Source organism: Lutjanus erythropterus, chromosome 21, assembly GCF_056507025.1.
Source record: "Lutjanus erythropterus isolate fLutEry1 chromosome 21, fLutEry1.hap2, whole genome shotgun sequence".
Classification (NCBI taxonomy): Eukaryota; Metazoa; Chordata; class Actinopteri; order Lutjaniformes; family Lutjanidae; genus Lutjanus; species Lutjanus erythropterus.
The window spans coordinates 26,108,185-26,131,844 of NC_139337.1; the positions used below are offsets into that span (position 1 = coordinate 26,108,185).

General features: G+C 41.5%; 1 protein-coding gene across 1 annotated transcript in view; it reads right to left on the bottom strand.

The window, feature by feature from the left end:
* Positions 1–538: 538 nt before the first annotated feature.
* The window catches only part of gpr158a (G protein-coupled receptor 158a), an 85,648-nt gene continuing 62,526 nt past the window's right edge, over positions 539–23,660 (bottom strand). The window contains exons 6-11 of the mRNA XM_084747788.1: positions 15,045–15,154; positions 12,392–12,630; positions 9,335–9,473; positions 4,987–5,092; positions 4,106–4,252; positions 539–2,437 (exon numbers count right to left, since the gene is read on the bottom strand). Of these exons, the coding sequence (XP_084603914.1) occupies positions 566–2,437; positions 4,106–4,252; positions 4,987–5,092; positions 9,335–9,473; positions 12,392–12,630; positions 15,045–15,154 (2,613 nt within the window). The 3' untranslated portion in view covers positions 539–565. The remainder of the gene's footprint in view (positions 2,438–4,105; positions 4,253–4,986; positions 5,093–9,334; positions 9,474–12,391; positions 12,631–15,044; positions 15,155–23,660) is intronic.

Below are 23,660 nucleotides of genomic sequence, written 5' to 3' on the forward strand. Positions count from 1 at the left end.
ACTGATTTCCTCACCGAGTCCTTCCCTCTGTGCCAAGAGTTGGACACAAACTAATAAATTAACCTTATCACTTTAACACCAAAATCGCTTTTGCAAATGTTCCCTTGTTCTTTGGCTTTCACTTTTGCTGTTATGTACCTTAATTTTACTCTCTACACCTTCTGTTGTCATATAATCCACTAAGTGATGATAATGCACAAAAGGAACCATGTAAGAATTGTTGACTGAGTACAGAACATGATAAATGCAGATTTTCCAACATTGCTCATGAAGTGAAAAGGCTGAATCAGAAGTTGCATAATTAGTCTAAGATTTATCTTCAGGATTTTCCTGTAATAATCTGGAATGCTCATCATGACTTTTGTTTTGTTTTTTGTACATTTTACTTATTTTCAAAATAGGTAAAACAGGAACAAAACCTCGGAAAGGAAGGCAACTTGTGGAACTTGATCAACTTTTCTTCCAAGTCACCGTACTAATAGTAAAAGGTAATATTTAACGATTCCAAAGTGAAAAAAAGTATACATCAATAACTATAATTTCAGTGGTCCGTTCAGGTTGAGTGTCATGCCTTCTTGCTCGATGTGCTATCCTCAAAGTCCCAGGGACAAACATCTGCCTTCTTAGGAGCACTTACAACCGCGCCTTTAGGATTTGGATTGCTCTGTTTCACCACAGAAGCATTTTTGTCTGTGCCTTTCTTATCTGACGTATCCTCAAAATCCCACGGACAGACTTCAGCCGGCTTTGCTTTGGCGGCTCCAACATTCGCGCTTTTCCTTTTTTCTACCAGCGGCACTTCCTGATGACTCTCTACGTCCCACGGGCATACCTCAGCCATTTTTGGTTGGCTCATGTGTTTCTCTGAAGATTTACTCTTGTCCTTCGCTTTTGTTCTACTTTTCTCATCATCAGCGTCTTTTGTTTTCTCTTTCTCAACTGTTCTTGTGGAAGGTGTACCCTTCTTTTTTGAAGGGGATTCCTTGGTTTTGGATGATCGCGAAGGACTAGGTGTCCTCTGTCCAGAATTTGGAGATACGGCAGCGCTGTCATAGTCCCAGGGACATACATCAGCTTTTGTAGTTGGTAGCTGGAGTGCACCTCCCATTTTGGATGGCTCTGAAAGGGCACTTTTCCCTTTCCCATCCACAGGAGAGGTGCCTTTTCTTTGTTTTGTCATATCTGGTGACCGAGCTAACTCTGTTGTCTTTTGTGGCTCTTCGAAATCCCATGGACAAACATCTGCCCGATGTGTTTTGGAGCTCTCTGTTGTAGAGGTCTTGGCAGGTTTGCTTGCCTGACTGTTTATTTGTTGCTTCGAGCCTTCCACTTGACTGCCTTGAGTGTCGCTTGCATCTTCCCATGGACACACATCCGCTCGGACAGGGGTTGTCTTCTGAATTTCCTTTGAATGCCTGCCACTCGATGGAGACTGATCAGAGCCTTTCTGTTTCTGCTGCTGAGATTTGCCTCCTTTGGTGCTACCACCATGAACTGTTGTGGTCTCCTTTGGTGCAATAGACACATGCTTTTGGACCTTATTTTCAGATGGTGTTGGAATGTCCTCCACTTCCCAGGGACACACCTCTGAGAGATCGTAGAGGTCCTTTCCCTTGACTGGATCGGAACAGATTGCAGGCTGGCTGCCACCCACTTGCTGTTTCATGATTCTTCCTTTTGCTGCACTCTGTTTGTACTCGACCGACTGGCTAATGATCATCTTGGGTTGACATTCATTTTCTGGCTCTGCATTGGGCCTTGTGTCTTTGCTCTTTGGCTGACTCTTCTTATTGCTGTCCTCTGTGCTCTGGGTCTTTGCTGTCAAGCCTAAAGTCTTCTCTTTGGCGCTGGCGATGACACTGAGAGACTTCTGCAGCATGGAGGCTCTAGGATGGATTGGTTTCTTATCTGCAGTGAGATTATGAGCGCTGGCTGACTTGCAGACCAAAGGAACTGATTCTGTAGATTCACTGGGGACATTTATATTCTCACTGGACTTCTTTTTGACCAACTTCTTGCCCATAAGTGTATCCAAGAGGGAGCCTTCAGCTGTGGTCACCTCCATCTTATCTGTCGCTGAGCTGTTGGAGTCTTCGCTCTGGTCACGGACGTGGTCGTAGCTGCTGTGGGACTTTTTGAGAGAGAAAACTTTGTTCTTTAGCGTCTCCTCCTTCGCTGGCTTTCCTGTGTGAGTTGGATCAAAGGGGTTCTTCTTCAACATGCAGATGCTGTTACGGTTACTGCCGTGTTCTCCAGCCTCCTTGTCTTCGCGGCTGCATTGTCGGTGCACCGATTCTGGAATCTCTGTGATGCGCCTCATCAGCGAGCGACCCAACCCTTTCTTGGAGCTCCGCTTCTTCTGGAGATGAGGGTTGTTTGCCAGCATCTTCTTCCTCTTGTAAATCTCCAACTGGGAGTAGAGTTTCTTCAGCTCCTCCTACATATAGGACAGATGCAAAGTGATTAGTTGCCTGTTTGGAACAAACTGACCCTTTCTAAGTTCCGCCCTATTTTGGTATGTGCTCCAATAACAGTTGAGCAAAACTGGTACCTTGAAACCTCAGTCAACTTTCTCCTTTTCTGTTTCCTGTATTTAGATATGCTACATGCTAGGCTCATCTATGTTGAAAAAAACAAAACAAATTTTGAAGATGGCTACAAGACATGGCAGGGGCCACGTGTGAAAGTAACATATCTTATATGTAGCCACATCTTAAAGTTAAAATCGATATTTTTATCACATCTGTATTGCTATATATGTCACCAATGAAATTTCCAAGTCCAATTTCCAATGAAGTGCTTGCATGGAAGGAGATTGCATCCATGCACTGGAGCAAACTGGGCCTCACTGGGCAAAAGTAAACTTAATTTACTGATTTGGGAAACTGGAAACTGAAACTGGATCGTATTATATGGATAAAATATTTTCTAGTTTCCCCTCTGATGTCCTCTGGCTGCTCAGCTTTAAGTCTCAGTTTAATTCCAGAGTTTTATGATGGACAGACAGCTTAAGCAGCTTTCTTGTTACTAAAGTAACTAGCAGTGACTGTTAGCTGCCGTTAGCGGGCAACAGAACCAGGATCATCAGCCTCCCAGTGAACATAAACAGTCTGAGACCAACAGGGAACACAGTACAGAGGTAATTTATGGAGTTTCCCTGATGGAAATATAGCTTTACTTGCTGTTAAAGCAAGTTAGCTAATCACTAACTGCTGTCAGCTCGGTTTGCCATGACTCAGCCCGGTGTGCTGTGAGTAAAACCCGGCATGAAAACCACCTTGGTAAAGTAGCCTATTCCCTGTCAAACTGGCCTCTGTTGGTCTCTGAGGCTGTTTTGGTCCCTCTGTGACCCTGTTCACTGGGCGATCTCAGTCTAAGAGGAGTTAGTTATTTTAAGATTTGGTCACCTTTTCAACATAGATGAGCTCAGCACATAGCATATGTAAGTACAGGAAACAGGAAAGGAGAAAGTTGGGCGAGGTTCCAAAAGGGGCGGGACTTAGATAGCATCAATTATACAGTTTAATAAAGGAATTTCTAATTAAAACACTGTTGCAAAAAAAGCAGAAATTCTACTGCACAGAAAACATGCAGTACAAATCCATGACACGTGACTACAAATGGTTTTTAAATAATACACTACGGAATATCACATGCGTGCTGAAAAGAAGCAAAGACAGGACAGTCTTGGACAGCATCAAATAAGAAAACGGAGTGTGTTTTAATGTTAGTTCTGAAACAGCCTCTAAGCTCGGGTGAATTTATCGTTTTTCTAACAGTATGACCATCCGATACGATGAATGCTCCCAAGTAGGAGGATGTCATCATAAGATCGCCCCCTCTGGTGAATATCCTAGCCCAAATCATTTAGTTGAGAGACTTCTTCAGCTCTAACAGACAAACAGAAATCTCTGCTCACGTTGGTACGTTTTTCCCAAACACTGTCGCAAGACCTTACGCCACAGCCATTAATAGAACTGAGATGGCCCATTTCGTCAGGTGTCTGCAATAAAAAACTGCCATGGCTCAGTATTTTTGGAGGAGTCAAAAGTTTGCACCAGGTTAAACAATGGAAAATGAACGCTTAAAGGGAAACGCCACTAACCCGGATGTCCTCGGGATCCAGACTGTGTTCGCTCCACGCTGACGTGATGCTGCTGTTGAGATACGACCCAGAACGACCCATGTCTAGCTCGTCCTCGTAGGCCTCAGAGGCTATGTCATCTCTCATGTGGGTGCCAGCAAACAGGAACTGGTAGAGTGGCATAAAAAAAGAACAATTGTCAGTCCATCTCTCTCTCACAACCAAGCCCACTGGCTCCTAATGAAGATACAAGTCTTCATTATGGTTCTTAACAAATGTTAGTTAAACAGGGGTAAATAATGCTTTTGTTTTGGCCTATTTTCAGCTGTGTATTAATACACATTTCGTGCTCTCGTGAGTATTCGCAGCAGCAGCAGGATGGTCTATGTGGGATTGACTCAAAATAAACTAGTTGCCATGTTTATGTGAATGAAGGAACATGTCAACCAATGAAACAGTACAGATAATTAATATGTTTTTAACAGCTTTTGGACCATAATGGTTTGGAGGAATAATATATATCAGGATTTGGATATACAGATGAAAGCTGTTACAAGGTTAAATTAATTGTTGGTTTTGGTTTTGCAGGTAAATTGTTGACAATAAACAAATGAACAAACATAACAATACAAATATTATATTGATAGGTTTATTCTTTATCATTTATATCCATTTTAAAAGCAAGTAGCAGTTAGTTAAATAATGCTAAACTTAAAAAAAAAATCAAATATAACATATATATATAAATATATATCAAAATAGCAGGAAAGCAAAATACAAAATCAAATATTAACAATTAAATTGCATTAAACTGCATGAATAAAAAGCAACATTTTTTTTAACTTCTCATTTAGGAAACCAGAGCAGCATGTGAAACATGACTAGTGAAGTCTGAAGTTTACCTTCGGGATGAGTAGCAGACCCAGTGTTACTGTTACAGTCAGGTGGGTGTGGGTGAAGAAGAGGAGCAACATCCAGTCTGGATGGAGCTCCGGAGCGAGAGTGAACCTGTCAGGATGTGAAGAGAAAACAAACAGGAAAGATGTACAGGATGTTAGAAATCTAATCCAAAACCGTCTAATTAATACAAGAACAGAGATGTCTAGACGTTAAGCTAATGATAATTAAATACTCGCTGCAGATAAGATTACTATTTGGGTAACATTTTATTTGAAGGAGTGTGCATAAGACTGGCATTACCCTGTCATAACCACATCATGGCTAAAGCTAATTACTATAGGCTGCTAGCTAACTAGCTAATGCATGCTTCAGATAACATTAGACACAGCGGTAAGGCTAGTTTGGCAACAAGTAAACTAGTGAACCACTGTCTGTCCATCAGCTAACACTGCAAGCTAAATCACCTCAGTACTGTACTCTGTCCTCCAACTGGCCTTATGATGTTTAATGACATCTTTATGACAAGTTGAAATGGCCCCACATTAGTTGAAGCCCAGGAAATTATTCATGACACACTAATGGTCTCATAACAGCCAGTCTCAAAAACAACCACACATGACAGTTAATGTAAAGTTAAATCATTAAGTTAAAAAGTTTCTCTAAGTCTGATAATGTCAAGCTGTCATAAGAAAGACAATGACAGGTTATGTTGTTTTGGTTTATGTCAAGCTGTCATAACAAAGACTTTGCATTAAAAGTAACATAACTGACTGATAGCCAAACAGTCATAAACATTCATAAAAGCTCTGTCATGCTCATGACAGGTGTTATGACATGGTTATGACAGTGTAATGACAGTCTTATGCACACCCTTAAATATAGTGTATTTGTTATACAGCAGTATGTTTAATAATAATGCAGAGTCATTCACTCAAACTGCTCAAACTCACCATGTTCATTGACAGTATATCTTAGTATCCATGCTCGCATTTTTTTTTTCCAAACACATGTCAGTAAACTCGTCCTAAACATGTTTATGACGGCTGATTTTCATCTTCCAAATACAGTAAATGCAGCAAAGTCTGACTAAATTATGCGGTGATATTTATACATGTTGCTCCGTCTGCAGTAAACCTCTCAGATGCAGATGGAGCCTGGAGAGACAGACACCAGCAGACTTAATGTGTTTTCAGCCAAAGTAGATTTATACACTGTCTGTCCAGGCGTAAATTCCACTACTTCATATAATGTTCCACTTGGGTGATCCTTTCGCCAGCAAGGACACAATATTTTCCTCATTCTTTCAGTTGGATTCACAATAAAAAAAGGGGAGTGACCTTGATCTGGTCACAAGATTTGGCCTATTTATACATCAGACAGTAATACACTGGGCTGACTGCGGCGCAGCAGTTGGTGGAAATGAGATAATTACTGGCAGAAACAATAGCGGCGCGAGGAGCAGCTCCGGCCTTTTATTTAAAAAAGAACTAACAGGCTTTCAGCACAGCGAGACCTCATGTGCACTGAGGATATGAAGGTATGTCCTGTCAGATGCTAATTCAACCACTAGAGAGCCTCTATCCAAGCAAATGTCATCTAGCAGGCTCATTACGCCGTTGAAGTTGGCAAATGGCTAATTAACGAACAGTTACTGTGGTAATAGCTTTGAGGCATGAATGAAGGCGAAGGTCCAGCATATGAAATGTCCCAAAGCTTTGAAGTCTTCCCTCATTCATGTTTGGTGAGCAGTTTCTGTGCAGATGAGGATTTAATAACCTTGGCATGCTGTCTCATCTCAGCCTGCAGCGTCTCACTGAAACACTCCCCATCACTCACGCCTTGACCTCCAGCTATTACAATCCCTTCATTTTCTCTCAGCCTCACACTCACACCTGGACCTGGACCACAACCTGATGACTATCACGGCGAAGAAGGAAGCCCGAGCTTTAACTGGCCACTGTGGGAGCAAATAGCAGGTTGTGGGAGTAACACAAATGGACGCCAGATGCCTCTAACAAGCCCCAGTGTACACTGCGGTCTCTGGTGGCAGCCAGTCAGAATAACTATCCATACCAGGCAGCTTTCCAATTTATTAGGGGTCTCGTCTGGCCATTTTCTGCAGAGAAAAGCCTCACAACAACTCTGAAGAGGCAGCTAAAAGGAGTTGGCAAAGAAATCACAAAGAGCCAGATGTTCAACTACCATCAAAACTCTTAAAAACTCAGATTTCTTCCAAAAAAAAAAAAAAAAAAAAAAGAAAACTATCCAGCTACATGTCGATGATACACAGTTTATCGTTGAGGGATACAGAATAACTAGCCATACCAGGCAACTTTCCAATTTATCAGAGGTCTCATCTAGCTATTTTCTGCAGAGACTAGCTTTATCACAAGGCTGAAGAGGCAGCAAAATGGAATTGGCAAAGAAATCACAAAGATTAAGATGTTCAAATGCTATCAAAACCCTTAAAATCTCAAATTTCTCCCCCAAAAAAACTATCAGGCTTTGCATCAACGATATGCAATTTATTGGTAATGGATGCAGACTAACTAGCCATACCAGGAAAAACTTTCCAATTAATTAAGCATCTCGCCTGGCTATTTTCTGCAGAGAAAAGTCTCACAAAAACTCTGAATATGCAGACAGACGGAGCTGGCAAAGCAGTCATGAAGAACCAGATGTTCAACTACCATCAGAACTCTTAAATTCTGAAATTTCTTCAAGATAAAATAAAGTAAAATAAAATATTGTTAATAGATGAAGAATAACTAGCCATACCACTCAACTTTCCAATTTATTACAGGTTTCGTCTAGTTATTTTCTGCAGAGAAAAGCCTCTGAGGAGGCAGAAAACTGAGTCGGCAAAGAAATATCATAGAGCCAAATGTTGAAATACCATCAAAAACGGTTAAAAACGCTAATGTCTTCCAAGAAACTATCACGCTATACGTCAACGATACACAATTTATTGGTAATGGATGTCAATTTATAACTGGAATATGGCTGCCAATGATTCAAGCTATTTATGCTGTCTTGAAAAAAACATAAATCACTCTGACATGGTTCATTAGTAAATAAAGTGATGAAGCTGAGCTCTCAATTAGGGGGACTCCAGCTAGGAACGTCTGTGTCGGTGTCGGCTGAAACGTCTCATTTATAAACTGCACGGCGGTGCAGCTATTTGACACGTACACTGGAGGGAGAGGGACGATTTCACTACAATAAAAAAAAACAACTCCCAGATGAACGGAGCCTCGTCTTGTAAAGCCCGTATGTGATGGAGACGAGACAATCTTGCGGAGGACACACACATCAAGTCAAAGACGATGATATTAAATGTGAAGCTGGTAAATGTGGAACATGTTGTGAATGTGAGTGACAGTATGTCGTCTGTATGCTGAAGAAGACATTTTTATTAGCAATTATTTTAGTTTTATCCTCTTTAGAGAACTAGATAGGTGGGGATTACTGCGCCAGTACGTTTAAAATTTAATTGCTATTTATTAAAGATTTTACTGGGATTGTAGACTAAAGGGTCATTTCAGGCAAATGGCTACAAAATATATGCATATATGTTCATTGTGGTATCTGGGCATGTTTTTTCTCTGCTTCGGTTTTTAGATATCTACTCTGATATTTATGCCTCCATATCAGTACAATGTCAGTGGGAGCAGAGAAGTTTTGTTACACAACATGTTTTGCGATTGGTTAGTGGAATTAGATAATTTTTGTAATAAACAGCAAGTTGCAATTGCACATAGCCTACTGAAACATGTCAACAATAAAAAAAAAGAAAGAGGGTATATCGTTTACTGGTTTATGTCTGCGTAAGTACTTAAAACTGTGATAACAAGATTTTAAAGTGAGACGTGTAACTTTTTATAGAAGATTTTAACACACTCTTCCTTTTACAAGTAAAAAAGTTTAATAAACAATAAAATACACCCCTAGTCCATTAAATACACCCTTGATATTTTACAGCTGCAGTCTTATTTGATTTGGTATAACCTGTAGCTTCTCGTTAGCTAAATTTAGCAGCACACTGATTTTATGCCTCTTTCCTACTTGTGCTAATGTTACAAGAGAGGTGGCAAAAGTACACACATTCTTTACTAAAGTAGAAGAGACAGATTTATGTAAAAGAAAAATAAAAGTGCAGCCACTGACTTACAGTACATTATAAAACATTTTGGAATATACCATTATCCTGTAATTGGGCTTTGTAGCCTCGCTTTAAGTAACCAGTGAACCTGTGAAGTGATTATGTGAACTGACCCTTTAACTTGAGAGTCATTTTAATTCACAGATACCCACTGAGGGATCCAGATGGCTGGGGGGAGGAGCTGTTACCTGATGACATAGAAAATCGCTGACAGGACGAGCTCGTTGTGAACGGCGATGGCCATGTAGCGGGGCTCGTGGAACGCCGACGGCACCGTCCTCACAGCGTAACACAGGTAGACCGCCCACAGCAGGAAGAGGAACTCAGCTGTGAAGCAACGAGAGAGGAGAGATGAACAAGCGAGCAGGCCAGGAAATGAAACAGTCTGTGCAGCGAGCGGGCTTTGCAGGCCAGAAACCCACCAACGAACCACTTCACAGTTCAGCGCTCTCACGGAGCCGCTGCAAACTGTTGTACAACACATGTATACAGGAAAATAACCTGTTCAGCTGCAGCTATCAAACCCATTTGTAACAGCTGTGGTTGTATTCTCTGGGCAATAAATGAATCCCCCGAGCACCTCCATGGCAACCACATGTAATGTCTCCAAGGTAGCCAACTCCACAGCAATAAACACGCTGCTTTTTCCATGAAAACCTGCTGCCATTATTTTGACATTTATTGGTTCTGTCTGCTTGAACTGTGCAGCTGTCAGGTGAATCACATGTGTTCCTCACCACAGGAACGACTGTGAGCATTTGATGCAATTGGCCACTCACAGAAGTGTTATTTGTTAGGGCTGTGTGAGGGCATGTGAAAGTCAAAATATCCAAAATGAATGAAAGGAGATCTGAAGTGTATCAGGGGATTCAGATCTTTTTGAGGATTTCACCTAAATGCATCAACATCCCAGTCCTTAATCAGTCCGCCTGAGCTACCAGCAAGTGATGTGAACGCTGCAAACAGAAAAATCTGCAAAATCTTCATCTTGTCGAGTTGTTTCTGTTTATATTTGTGCCATAAAAACGCATTTACTTCTTAAATAAGGATAACAATTTGATAAAGAAGAAAACAAAACAAAAAAATATTTACATTATTTATTAATCTGTCAGTAGTTTTCTTGATTAATCAAGTTGTTCTTTAAAATCTCATAAAATGGCGAAAATGTTGATCAGTGTTTCCCAAAGCCCAATATTCAGTTTCCTGACATTGTGGACTATAGATACCAGAAAATATTCTCATTTGAGTGTCTGAAATCAGACACTTTGAACACTTTTTCTTTAAGAATTACTAAAAACAATTAATCAATAATTAATAGTTGGGGATCAATTTAATAGTTGACATCTAATTGATTAATCAACTAATCTTTGCAGCTCTTGAAATCAACTTGTGTCAAGTATTTTCTAGAAATAGGTGGACTTTGTTTCCTGTCTGCCTCTATACAATCAGCTTTCCAATAAAGGCAAACTGCCCAAAAAAGAAATACTTGTCTCTATTTTGAAAAAGAAAGAATAAGGCCTGAAAAGTTATTTTGGCTGGAGAAGTATTATGTAATACTTTCTAATGAGGAAGCCTTTATAAAGGCTTTATACTGCAAGTTGTAACTAATGGCTTCATTAATAGCTAATGAATAATTTATTAAAGCTTAATAGATCAGTTTTATGCTTTTAATAAGATAAGGGTTGGTTTTCCAGGTTGTGCCTAAATGAGCTCTACACGGATCCAGTTCTGCAAACCGCATCCGCAAAGCTGAGTAGCAGAACCGACCTGTTACTCACGGTTCTCTCTGGCCTGTTAATAGAAGTTCTACAACTCATCCTGTGATCAAAAGCACATAAACAGTAACTCACTTGTGTTCTTGCAAAAAGTTTCTGTCAATCGGCAAAGCAGCTGTGCTCCTGCAGCTGTCCATGTGTTTCCTCAGCGATGTGTCTAGCTTGCAGCTACCAAATGCTAGCAATACTTTATCCCACCTTTTACAAGCAGCAAAGCCTCAACAACATTGTTCTGAGAGTCTCTGATCACACAAAATTTCTCCCAAACAGCCGACTTAGTCTTCCATGTCATATTGTCCACAATTTTGTATTCTCCACTGGTTATTTTTGCCTTTTGTCGTCCAGTTTGATTTACTAGCTAGCGGATAGCCTACATTGCTGTGGGATAAGTGATGTCCCATTAATTGGCAGGATGTTGGGTCAAAGCTTGCGTAGTAGGCTTTCACTGTGAACATTGCAAACATTGCAGGGCCATTTTAATTTATGATTTCTCCAGGGGAAAATACACATTTTATTATTACAACTTCTATTATTGCAAACTTAAGAACTTCTGCTGAAAGTTTGAAACCTTTAAACCCTTACTGATACAAACGCAAGACACTTAAGCAGGATGACCACATAATGACTCAAATAAGACTAAAATGACTAAAAGGAAGTTTTTACAGTGCATGAGCCAAAGGTCTATATAATATTCTAGATTAAGTAAACAAATCATTGCAGTATTGAAAGTGCAGTTTTTTTTTGTTGTGCTAACCAATAAATCCTTACTGCTCAGAAACTAGTTTTTTATGTAAAAGATATTTTCAATTAGACCACTGACTGTGAGTGTTTGCAGGTGCAGATTTCTAAATCAGAAAGATTTATTTTCCCTGTGTGTGTGTGTGTAATTTATGAGCAGTATGTGGGTGGCGTCAGAGCTAATTCGCTCCTCCCTGTTACCAGCCTATTTTTACCTCCTAATAAACAGGATGAAAATGTGCCTTCAGTATACAGTGTCTCAGCGTGGAGGCTCTGCTGGGGGTCCATCTGTTTTCCCAGAAGTCAAAAAGGACCACGTTTCTCTCTCATGAAGCCTGAGTCAGCAGATGTAAAACAGCATGCAGATTTTTTTTCCCCTCCGAGCATCTTTTGATTCCTCATCTGTCTTTATCTGCTGCTGGTTGCCCTCTCTCCTCCACGTACCACACAGGCAAACATCCAAAAGTGAAGCACCGGTGGAGAGGATTAATGTCGACTTTTGGGAAACGTAAGAGCATTGCCAAATGTAGATGGAGGCAAACTGTCTTACTCATCCAACTTATCCTTCACCTTCACACTCCTCTCTCTTTGAACTCCAAATTCTATCACATTTAACAGATTACTTCTTGATTTTCTGCCATGAATACCTCAAATAACCCATGTTTTCGTGTTCGCTGTACACAGAACTTTTCAGAACTCCACGTGGAGGCAGAGGGCAGCGGCGGCGCTTACCGACAGCCATCATGTAGTCCCAGCGATCCAGCAGGCACATGCTGAACTGCAGCCCGTCGGGCGTGTAGCCCACGTCGATGAGAGCCAACTTCCTGTCCGGGTTCTGACAGACGGCAGATGTCCACGCCACCAGGAACCAGCAGACGATGAGCAGGATGATGCCCAGCAGACGCAACACTCGCCAGCTGGTCATGTAGGGGATCCTCTGGGCTGTGCGGGACAGGAACACCTTCAGCACCCTGCGGGCGGAGACGAGAAGCTCCATTTAAGAATATAGAACCATTTCTAGCTGGAAGGATGGCATCAATTAGGGAATGGGAGGGGATGTTTCACCTTTTCTTCCTCTCTATTCTCTTTCCCTGAGGCCTACTTGTCTTACTGAGCTCCTCCCACATGTCCAAGAATTCCCATCAGCCCCTAAAGCCTGAACCTTAACCTGTTGCTGTCACGACCTATAGGAATATAAGATGACAGCAAAGAACAAGTGTTAAAGTGAACTTTTCTTGTGGTTGCAATGCATTCTGGTCTATTGAGGTATTGGCTGATGATACATTTCTCAAATAATGACCTGCATTCTTTGTGGTGAAGGAGAAGATGCAGCCAAACTTCTCAGAGAGAATGATACATCAATAATGTTTGCATCCCGCTTCCTGCCAAATTTTTATGTTGGTTTCTTTTATGGCCATAATTTGCTTCTAACTAGGGATTAAAGCCCCCCCAAAAACCGGTACTTTGAGTCTTCAGTCGAGTAGACCCAGAGCGGACTCACACTTTGTCCGTCGAATCACTCCACTTTTTCCTTGCTGCATCATTGTACAGAAGAAGAGAAGGGCGAAATGGAGGGCAGCACGACGCCGGACAGTGAGGAAGGGCAGCACAACTCCAGTCTGCTGGCTCCTCCGATGCTCTCTGCAAAAGTTTTTTATTTTTTCTGACTCTGACTCAACTCAGGGTATCTGATAATACCGAGTACCAATCCCATACAGTGCTTATTTTAAATATGTAAACCTCACTGTGTGACACTAATTGGAATGATTTGTATGTAACAAAACACAAGGGTAGGAATTTATGTAGTCTGCTACCTGCTGATTTCATGAATTTAAGAGAAACAGAGATACTGAATTTTATAATGGCGCAGAGAAACTATTTAATGAGGACTGGTCACAGCACGGCCAACAACTGATCAAGCGTATTGGATCAGTACATCCTTTACCCCTGATATTAGTGGCGATGCCCAGCTCAGCTGGTTATTGTGAGTAGCTAGCAAAACAGAGTAGAAGCCAGGTGCAGCTACTTGGGGGTAGAGGTGGAAGTTTGGGGTGTGTGTGGAAAGGGCGGGGACGGTTTGCATGTTCATAAATCACTATCTATTGAGTGTGTGTGGCGACTTTCCAGAAAGAAATGCTGAATTAAGTTTACTGCACCAAATCAACCAGGACAGAACTCTTTGGGATTGCCATTTTAACCAAGTGATTTTCTTTGCCCCCCAAAAAGATTAAATATAAAAGTTGCACATCAGAAAATGGCCACTTGACTGATTGACAAATGCTGGGCTGAAGGGGCGACCAGATCAGACAGAGGGGTGATTTTTGTAAGGCGATGACGAATGACCTGCTTAGTTTAGTTTGGAGGACTTATTTAAAACTTTCACTGGAAACTTCATTTTGCATATCTTAATAAGCTGAAAATGCAAACATCTTGGGATGTAAATAGAAAATGTCCTATAGGTTGAGCTGTTTGTCAAAAGAGCTGAAGTATCTAAGAATATACGTTTTTTCCTTCGTGCTGAAATAATGCTACACAGCAGAAATGTTCAGCAGCTCTGAGATGCATCGTTATTCGGAGCCATCTGTCTATGTGACATTATGAAGCTTTAAATTCACCGACAAACACAAAGACTGTGTAACAGGAATTAAACTGTGCTCAAACACATGACCAGCCGTCGCTATTCTTAGGCTCTGCCCTTCACGCGCATTGATGAAGTGTCCACTGCGCTCCGCACTAATGAGCCCCCCATCAAAAATTGATCTGTGCAATATGTTAACTTGCACCTCTAAGGGTTTACTCGCCTCCCGCTCGCATTAGCAACATCTTCTTAATCAGCATCTTCATTAGGCCTTTTTGACAGATTCACCTGACAAAAAGCCCAACAGATGAACAATTTCGAGTGCACTGCTTTAAATACAGCAGACCCCCTGTCTCATTATCGACCATTCAGTGCTGGATAACCCCCTCTTGTCTCTGCCTCGCTGTATCCTGCAGCAGTCCTCCCCTGTCCTCTGATCTCACACACATTTGTCTCAGTTTGTCTCTCGCCGACCATCATTCAATACCATGTTATATATGGAGATCATTTGGGGCCGAAGCACCCCGTGTTTTCTTAATTACTTTTACTTGGCATTTCTCTCTTCCACCTAATGAGGCAGTGAATCCATCCCTAAACATGCGCAGGCGTGATGAATTAGCCAAGAAACAACTCGGCACTTCATAAGGCTCTTACTTTTACAGGGAATTAAGATGTAAGACGCAGTGTAATTGCACTTACAGAGGTCAATGTAATCCAATTTCCGGCATTTCCTGGGATGGATAACAATGTTGGACAAATGGTTTTGTGTAGATTTGCGTGCAATGTGTGTGTGTGTGTGTGTGTTACCTGTACAACTTAAGAGTCAGCGTGCCGTAGACGGTAGCGAATCCGAGCAGTCGAACCCATCGTAGGAGGATGCAGCGGAAAACGCTTGGCTGGAAATACAGAATCCCGACCTGCAAGAGGACAGAAGAAATCTTAAATAACAAAGGTTGTTTAACCAAGTGAAGTAAAAACAATAAGTAATAGAGACACCCAGCTGTGAGTGTTTTCCCTCTGGATGATTATGGGCCCTCTATTAAACACAAAGTCGTGGGAAGATGCTGCCTATTTAAATGCTGCTTGTTGGAGTCACTGCTCGTATTTAAATGTTGGTTTGTTCCAGCTGTCCTCTTTTAGCATCTAGCAAGACTCCCCTCCTTAAAACATTGCAAAGTTGCTTTACAGAGTTCATATCAACTTTTTTCCAGTTTCTGTGCCAACACCAAACTATCAAAGGGAATTTTAAATGTAAAATAAAGTCTAAAGTCTTAGAAATAAAGCAAAACAATCCAAGTACAAGCTGCACTTATTAGTTTTTTAGGCTTTACTGCCCGTCACATGGTCTTCATCAGCTCGATAGCTCCTGACAGAGCTGGTGATGTATGACTTTGGACTGGTGAGGTTCTTCTGTCAGTCAGTGCATCAAACCCGCCACATTTTAAATTTTAAAGAACAGCAAAACAACAAAAAAACCAACCAAAAAACAAAGGAGACCTGCACCAATCTTAAGTTCTCGTTTCCCATGCCATGATCAGAAGTCTATGTCACAATATTCTGTCAGATTTTTCTTGATAATGTCAAATGCAGTCATTATTATCATTATTATTATTTTTTTTTTTAAACATCAGTATGTGCCATTTCCTCTTCTAAAATGTTATGTTTCTCTGGACCAGTTATAGGATCTGGACTACTGGTCGTAGTTTCTTTTTTTTTTTTTTAAAGATATTTTTTGGGCTTTTTGCCTTTATTGATAGCGAAAGCTGAAGGTATGACAGGAAAGGGGGGTGAAGATAGAGGGGATGACACGCAGCAAATGAGCCGCAGGGGGGATTCGAACCGGAGGCCACTGCAGAGGACTAACAGCCTCAATACATGGTGCGCACGCCCTACCGACTGAGCTATAGGGGCGCCCTGGTCGTAGTTTCTTAAACTAAATTCATTGTGATTTAACCGACTTATTCCAGGAAATATGAGATGTTTGAGATGAAAGTAAATTTATATATCTGGGACAACAAAAGCTTTAAAAAAAAAAAAAGAAAAGCTAAATTGTTGATCAATGATAGTAGTATTAAACAATCTCGTTTGACCGGGCTGAAATGCAACCTCAGCTAAGACCATGAATAAACTACAAACACAAACCAGAACACTTCTGATTATTAAAATATTGCCCCTTGCCTACACATTAGGCAGTCATGTCTGTTTATGGGAGTTAACCAAATCAAACCAAAACTGTTTACTAATCTCCAGTACTTACGGAATTTTATATATGTGGCAGTATGTCGAGTATAAACATGTAGTAGAGTTGTACATCATCTGAGCCTTTTACTCCAATTACTATGGTAGTTCTACTGTAGAGTATTTTCCTCTTGAAAAACACACCTGATACATCAAAGAGAGAATTAATTTACTGCTTTGGTCATAATAGTTAAAACAAGACAGAGCAGTGAGGAAGATTTCAACAGTGCTGTGATATTTTATTACTATTCTTGGCAGTAGTCAAAAAAACTAATCCATCTGAGCGTGCTAACATCATGCAAAGCTTGCCCTTGAGACAAGGAGGAGGGCATCCACCCATGTTTGCTACAAAGACCCAGAAACACACTGAGATGGTGCCCGTCCAAGATGACAGGGAAAAAAACAAACAAAAAACTGACGGTCTTCCAAACACATAACAAGCGCCAAAACAAACACATAGAAAAAAAAGGAAGAAACAAACATCTGAGGCAACATAATTATCTGTCCGTTGCAGATGTGCAGCGATTTCCCCTGTGGGATTGTTAATGTTAATCGGATTAGCCGAGGCATTATTACGTTCCCTCAGGCTGCGGAGAAGACGCAGGCATGTGGATATTTTTGCTCGCTGGGTTTGAGTCAGTCGAGGGACACGGAGGACCCCACGGGAGAGAGGGTGGCCCACATCCTCAGCTGCTCACAGACGCCAGCCGACCAAACACAGAAACTTGTGACTCAAACAAATCTCGCTCCGGTTGACTCAGCTCTGCAAAGGGAATGTGGCACAGAGCAAATAATGAATAGATGAGCGCTCAGCTGTTAATATTAAATGCATACAGGGTGTTTCGTGCTGATTTTACTCCAGGGAGGATGGAACTATATTTCAGACCGTCGATGGACACCAAACTCACCAGTGGGGTTGCAGAGAATATCTAAATAACAATGTGGGACTGCTCCTTGGTGCAATCTTTTTTATTTTTTAAATAGAGAGGAGAGGTGCAGGAGCCGATAAAGAGATAGCAGACGCTGAGCAACTTGCTGACGCACGTTTCAGTCCACAGGGACAGACGAGGGCATCAGGAAAATGACTAAAAATGCACCAGGGGAGAACACGGCTCATGACTCCTTTTTAGATAAACTACAAAATAGCAGCTGGATCTCCGTCACATGCCGGTTGAAGGTTGGTGTTGTTTGTGATGAGGTAGAGACGGGGAGGTGTTATCAGCAGCTCTTGCCCCTCCGGGGCCAACACCAACCGGTCCGAATGAGTCGTCATAAAAAGTTTTAAAACACATTTATCAGTTCGAGCTTCTCTTTTAATGGTGTGATCTCACCCACTGTTTGTTTTCACTGGTCAAAACCACAACGGGAAAGTTTTAGATTTAGTTGTTTACTGACCAACAATAAATCAGGCTGCGCTTGTAAAATTGGTTATCACATAAAGTTTTGTAAGTTGTCTTTGCACAAAACATTTTGACATCCATGGCTTCATTACAGAAACAGAAAGTCCGACATCCTATCTTATCTCAATTTAGGATGGCATCTAGTGTTTGGTTTTACAGAAACATGTTTCCTAATTGCATTTAGGAAAAACATCCTGTCTTAGGATAGGAATTTAGCTCTTACAGAAGCGTCCTAACTGAAAGTTATGAATCTAAGTCATCCTAAGCTACGATGACACTCCAGTTTTCCAGACCACATATCAACTGCCAGGACAATTAATCTTAAATTTCTCTTTATCTGCACTAATAATTGGGAAGAGAGCTTGCAGAACAATAGGGGGTTTCCTCTCCCACACAAAGACAATTAAAAAACTTTTGAGCAATGAAAGTGGAAATACAGAATAAGCCCCCAGTGGTTTGTTAGCATAGTCTTTCTGGCCTGTGCACACCTGTGAGTTTAGCTTTTGAACAAAACAGCGGGGGTGGCGACAAAATCCACATTAGCACAGTGGACTTTGACCCAGGAGACTGCTGTTCAAGTCCCATGTAAGATGTAAGACTCAACATGACTAATTATTTAAACCCAGACCATGATCTCACAGTGCGCTCCCTCCCAAAGGATGCGCATGGGAATAATTGTCATCCAGGCACTCTTTAGATGAAATTTTCTACGGCCTTTCACCATAAGGCATTGGTTCCCAACCTGGGGTCCAGGACCCCCATAGGCGGGTGCCAAAGATCATAGGGGGTTCCTGAGGCTGTGTCTGCTCTGAGGTTGTCAAAATTAGATTTGCACATTAATTTAATCATGATTTATACAAATGGTTATAAACAAAACTACATTTTTTTGTCCATGAAGAGGAAGATATTACAGAATATAATAAGGCTCACATTGTGGTTTCCGTACTCACTGTAACACAAAACCAACAAAACGTTCTCCCTCTGAGGGACTCTCAGCTCTCCTCAGTTCATCTGATACAATAAGGTATGTCCCCACCCCCAGCGTCCTCATTTAACTCAGACCAATGTCAATACTCATATTTTAGGGACAAAAATAAGCTTTGTCCTCAAACATCGCCACGACCCCAGACGACTCGAAGCTGAGCAGAAAATCATAACACGAGTCGCGCACTTCCGCTCGGTGGGGTTTCTGGGAAGAGACCGGCCCTGAACCTCCGCCAGGTTTCTCTTAACGCCAGCGTGCATAAGATCAGATTCTGTGCCCCTTCTCTTTTGAAACCTGCCATTAATAATCAATGCTAAGTGCTGGGAATCTTAGATTCAGCGCCGTGGGAAAGGAGAGGGATCGGGTGTTGTTCCCGAACGTGTGTGTGCGCGCGTGCATGCCGTCGTGTGCGTGAGGGGATGAGAGGATCAGGGTGCTGTATACCTATCTAATGGACATCAATATGGGGGAGACAATTATCAACACACTTACTACTCTTCAGCCCTGTTTGTCTCATCTCAGTTACAGCGTGAGTAAAGGCTTCTGGAAATGCTGAGTGAGCGTTGCCAACATCGAGCAGCTCTCTTTATTCTACAACTCAACAATATCAGATCACTGTTACAGATTTCATAACTGGTGCTGGGGAGATTTTTTTTTTTTTTTTTTAAAGGAGAGTATCTGGGGTTTTTATTTTGGTTTCGGCAGCAGCAGGTGAACACGTCCCAGCTGGATGTCTGCCCTCATCATTGTGTTCATCTGCTGACCTGGTCTCCAGCCTCCCCAGACACCTGACTTAACACAACCTGGCTCCGCATCCGCCCTCCAAAACAAAGTCCTGTCATGTGGAAACTACAAAACAGGACAGTGTGTGCTAAAGGTGCACACCTGAGAAGAGGAACATTTAGCTTCCACAAGCAGTTGGAACTTTTTTTAACTTGCAAAAGTGCACAATGGCATATTTGGAGGAGTGCACAATGGCTAACTGGCTGACAGCAGCACTGCACCATGGTTTATTTGTCTTTCAAGGCTTCAGTCTTTTACTGAAGACCAGTTGTTTTCAGAAAATGAGTCTGATTGCTAAAAAATTAAGTCATCCAAACCTTAACAAAAATAGTCTGACATTTTTGAGAAATTTACTTAGATTAACACCACTCTCATACTGTAAACATGTAGCCTGTATCTGGTTAGCTTAACATAAAGACTGCAGAAAGGGGAGAAAGCTAGGCTCCGCTAGGTTCTGGCTATGTGGATAATTTTCACCTGTGTCAGATTAGTTCCTTGTCTATTTCGTGTTTCTGTGTCAGTTCGTTGTCGCCCTGTGGTGCCGTACTCTGGATCTGTTTCATTTGTTCGACTTTGGATTTGTTTTCATGTCCTTTGTGTTTCTCAAAACTAAGTGGTTTGGTGCCCAGCATTCCTAAACTTAACCAAACTGCTGCCTCATTTAATGTCATAAGTCTGGACATACCTTCATAAAACATTTAAATAGAAAGAGGCATTTCTATTATTCAGCCTACCCTCACTGGTATAAATGGGGTGGACAAAATAATAGAAACACCTGACAGTATAATGCAATACAGTTCAACGACACTAAAGTTCTCCTCATCCCATTGGAAGCTGGCATTACATAATGCATCACTTTACATTTTCCTTAAATGCAGATGCACATAAACTGATATTAACCTGACAGCAGATGTAATAACACATATTAGGAGCTTCATTCATGCTCTTATCAAAAGTGACCTGTAGGACAATGACTAAGCAGGTGGGTGATCAGCAGACAATGACAGGACATGATGGGAACATAGACAGACTGGTGTCCCAGCTTCAATTTGCCACCACTTGAGCATATTAAATACAAGACAGATATAAACCGTCCCTTCAACAAACTGAGACGTTGTTTCTTTGCTCAAATATCTAAGACTAATCTAGACAGTCAGATTAAAAGACAGACACATCCCAGTAGATTCCCACTCCCAGTAGATTCCCATAGTTGATCCGTGAGTGTTTCATCTGTCTATCAGGATATTAAACAACGCCGGCTGGTAAAACGAGGAGTGATGGGAGTCTAACGGAACAGACAAACAGAACAAGAGCAGGACTCACAGGCTCACCCACTTACTCATTCAATCAACACTCAGTCACTTAATTTGCAGTTATCTTTCATTCCTAATCATCTCTCATTTCAGCACCCACCAGCTGGCTCCACACGGAGAGTCAGTGGGTTGGTTACCCGCTAGAGTTTGTCCCCGCTGATACGACGGTGACGCATGCCAGCCAGCTGTGGTGCGAGGCGAGCAGCAGCTTTCCAGGGAGCTGTTGTGATGTGATGTTGGCTACCTCTGTGTTCGGCTCTCCTGTCAGACTCAGTGAAGCTGATTTTATGCTTTCGCTTGGAGTTGTCTGTCCGTTTTAAAAGAGCCTGGACAGTCTCCTCTCCTTATTGTAACATTTCATACAGTAGAAACACCGAGGAGACAGAGGAGAGTAGTGTTGCACCACCTGAATGGAAGACTGACCGGAGGATTGAGTATGAAATCAACTGACATGATGTAGGCAGTGAGTTTCATACTAACAACACTTTGTTCTGTTGCACTGTTCTTGCACTGCAAGTTAACTAAGTCGCACTGCATATGATTTTATCCATTTCCTGTATTGTGTTGAGGTGTTTCTGTACCACCAGGATCCAAATTTAACTTTCTGGCTCATCTGCCAACTGAGAAAAATTATCAGCATATTGTCTACCGGCCAGAAAACTGTATCATGCATTGCCTGAAAATAATTACCTCTATTTTTTGCATGCAAACTCATCTTTAGGATCATTTTAAAGAGACAGTTATGAATAGATAACAATGGATTTACAGATTTTAGTTAAAACAGGCCAGAATACATATGCATGTCACAATTTTAGAGGTCTTACTGTAAAATTAATACATTTTGCACTGTGGACCAGTGAAGCTGTTATACATTTTGATTTGAGACTGGGTTGCACACAACTATTTCTGTAACTTTTCATGTGTCCAACACCATAAATGCCTTTAAGGAGTGACTCTCCGAAAATTCCACCATTGCCATAACCTTCCTGCCTTTAATTGACCCTTTGCTAAGGCCCACCTCCAACAGCAACTGTCCAATCACAGCTTAGCAACCATAACTAGAGCTGATGAGCTTTCCATTTCTCGACATGTTGATGCGGTGTGCAGAAGGTTTTGAGAAGAGCGATACTCGGCTTTTCAAGAGTCTGGACGGTGACGTCTTTTCTGTAGTCTCTCAAAAACGTAAAACACAAGAGCACATGTGTGGTGAATTGATTAAACTCTGTCTCATCTGCTCTAACATAAACTGCAAATGTTAGCATGTTTGGCGAACTAGCTTACTAGCTGCAGTAACTTAACCTCCAGACAAACTTGTGAGATATGAGTACATCTGTATTTGTTATATGGGGGTTTGAGAAGGAGAATGTGGGCTGATGCAGAATCAAAGTGGGTCGACAATGATGCATCTCTCTCTGGCTCTCTGTCTCAGGTCTAAGTTGGGTTAGTTTAGCTCTCATCCCAGCTGTCTTCTGTGATGGCGGTACGGCTCGTCTGGCTTGATGACCTGTCCACAAGATCGCACACACAAGAGTGTCCACAAGAGTGTATTTCTGTCATCTATAATGTAGATATGCCTGCCGTATTTCACCGGCCGACCAATGTTTGCCGAGATGTAAGCTAGCTTTAGCCTCAGTCTTTTAGCATCAATGTTACACCATGTGCACAGCTGTCAGGTAACTTTAGCTACATCTACACTTTCAATGTCCTTGTTGCTGTGCAAGAATGTGACCACTGACGAAAGGTATAAACAAGACTTTGTACAACGTAGTTTGGTTGAAGCATACTGACACAGCTAATGTTAGCGCCTAACTTTAATGTCATGAAAAAAAAAAACTCTGGCACTCTGCAGTCCCTGAGGGCTTCATGTGAGAATGGTAACACACCCACAACCACAATATGACGCCCAACTGGATGCACCACAGAGCACACACAAATAATTTTGTGCTAGACCGCTTTAGATAATTATCTCTCGCTGTAGGGCAAACAGGAGATATTCAACAAATAACACTTTAAAAAAGAAAGTGGGTGGATTCTTTTATTAGACTAATGCAGTTAGCACAACAGCAGCAAAAAAAAAACAAAAAACAAAACAACAGCAGTGTGTAATTAACTTGTAATGTGCAGACAATAAAAATGCAAATGTGTGAGTGTGCACGGGGGTCGATGCAGAGGGTGAAAGCTTCAGGGATTGATCCCCTTTCCCATGAAGGTCAGGGTCCCACAGGGTATCGATCACGTAGGATGTCAGACCTCTCCCTCAATGCTGTGAAATTACAGTTAACTGCACACAGCAGAGTGTAAAAACACCAAACTCAGGTCTGTTCTCAGATATGTTCCTATACACACTGTAGGAGTCTCATTCTCTTTTGTGTGTAGATCATACACTCAATAAGTGTATGTGTAACAGGTCATCCACTTTTTTGTGTGACCATATTACAACTGTGTGTATATATTGTCACTGCAAACAAAAGACAAAGAAAAACGACGAACAACAAAATCAGGATTGATCAAAACTGTGTCGCAGATGCAAGTCAAGTTGTAATCCTTGGTTTATCGCTACAAGGTACAATTGGTCTCATATTACATGTGGACATTTGATTTATTGTTTTTTATAAAAATACAGACTAGTGCAGCTTTGCATCCCATATGTTAAAACAAAACTAAAACTATATTAAAGATGCCAGGAACTGATGTGGAGATTTCC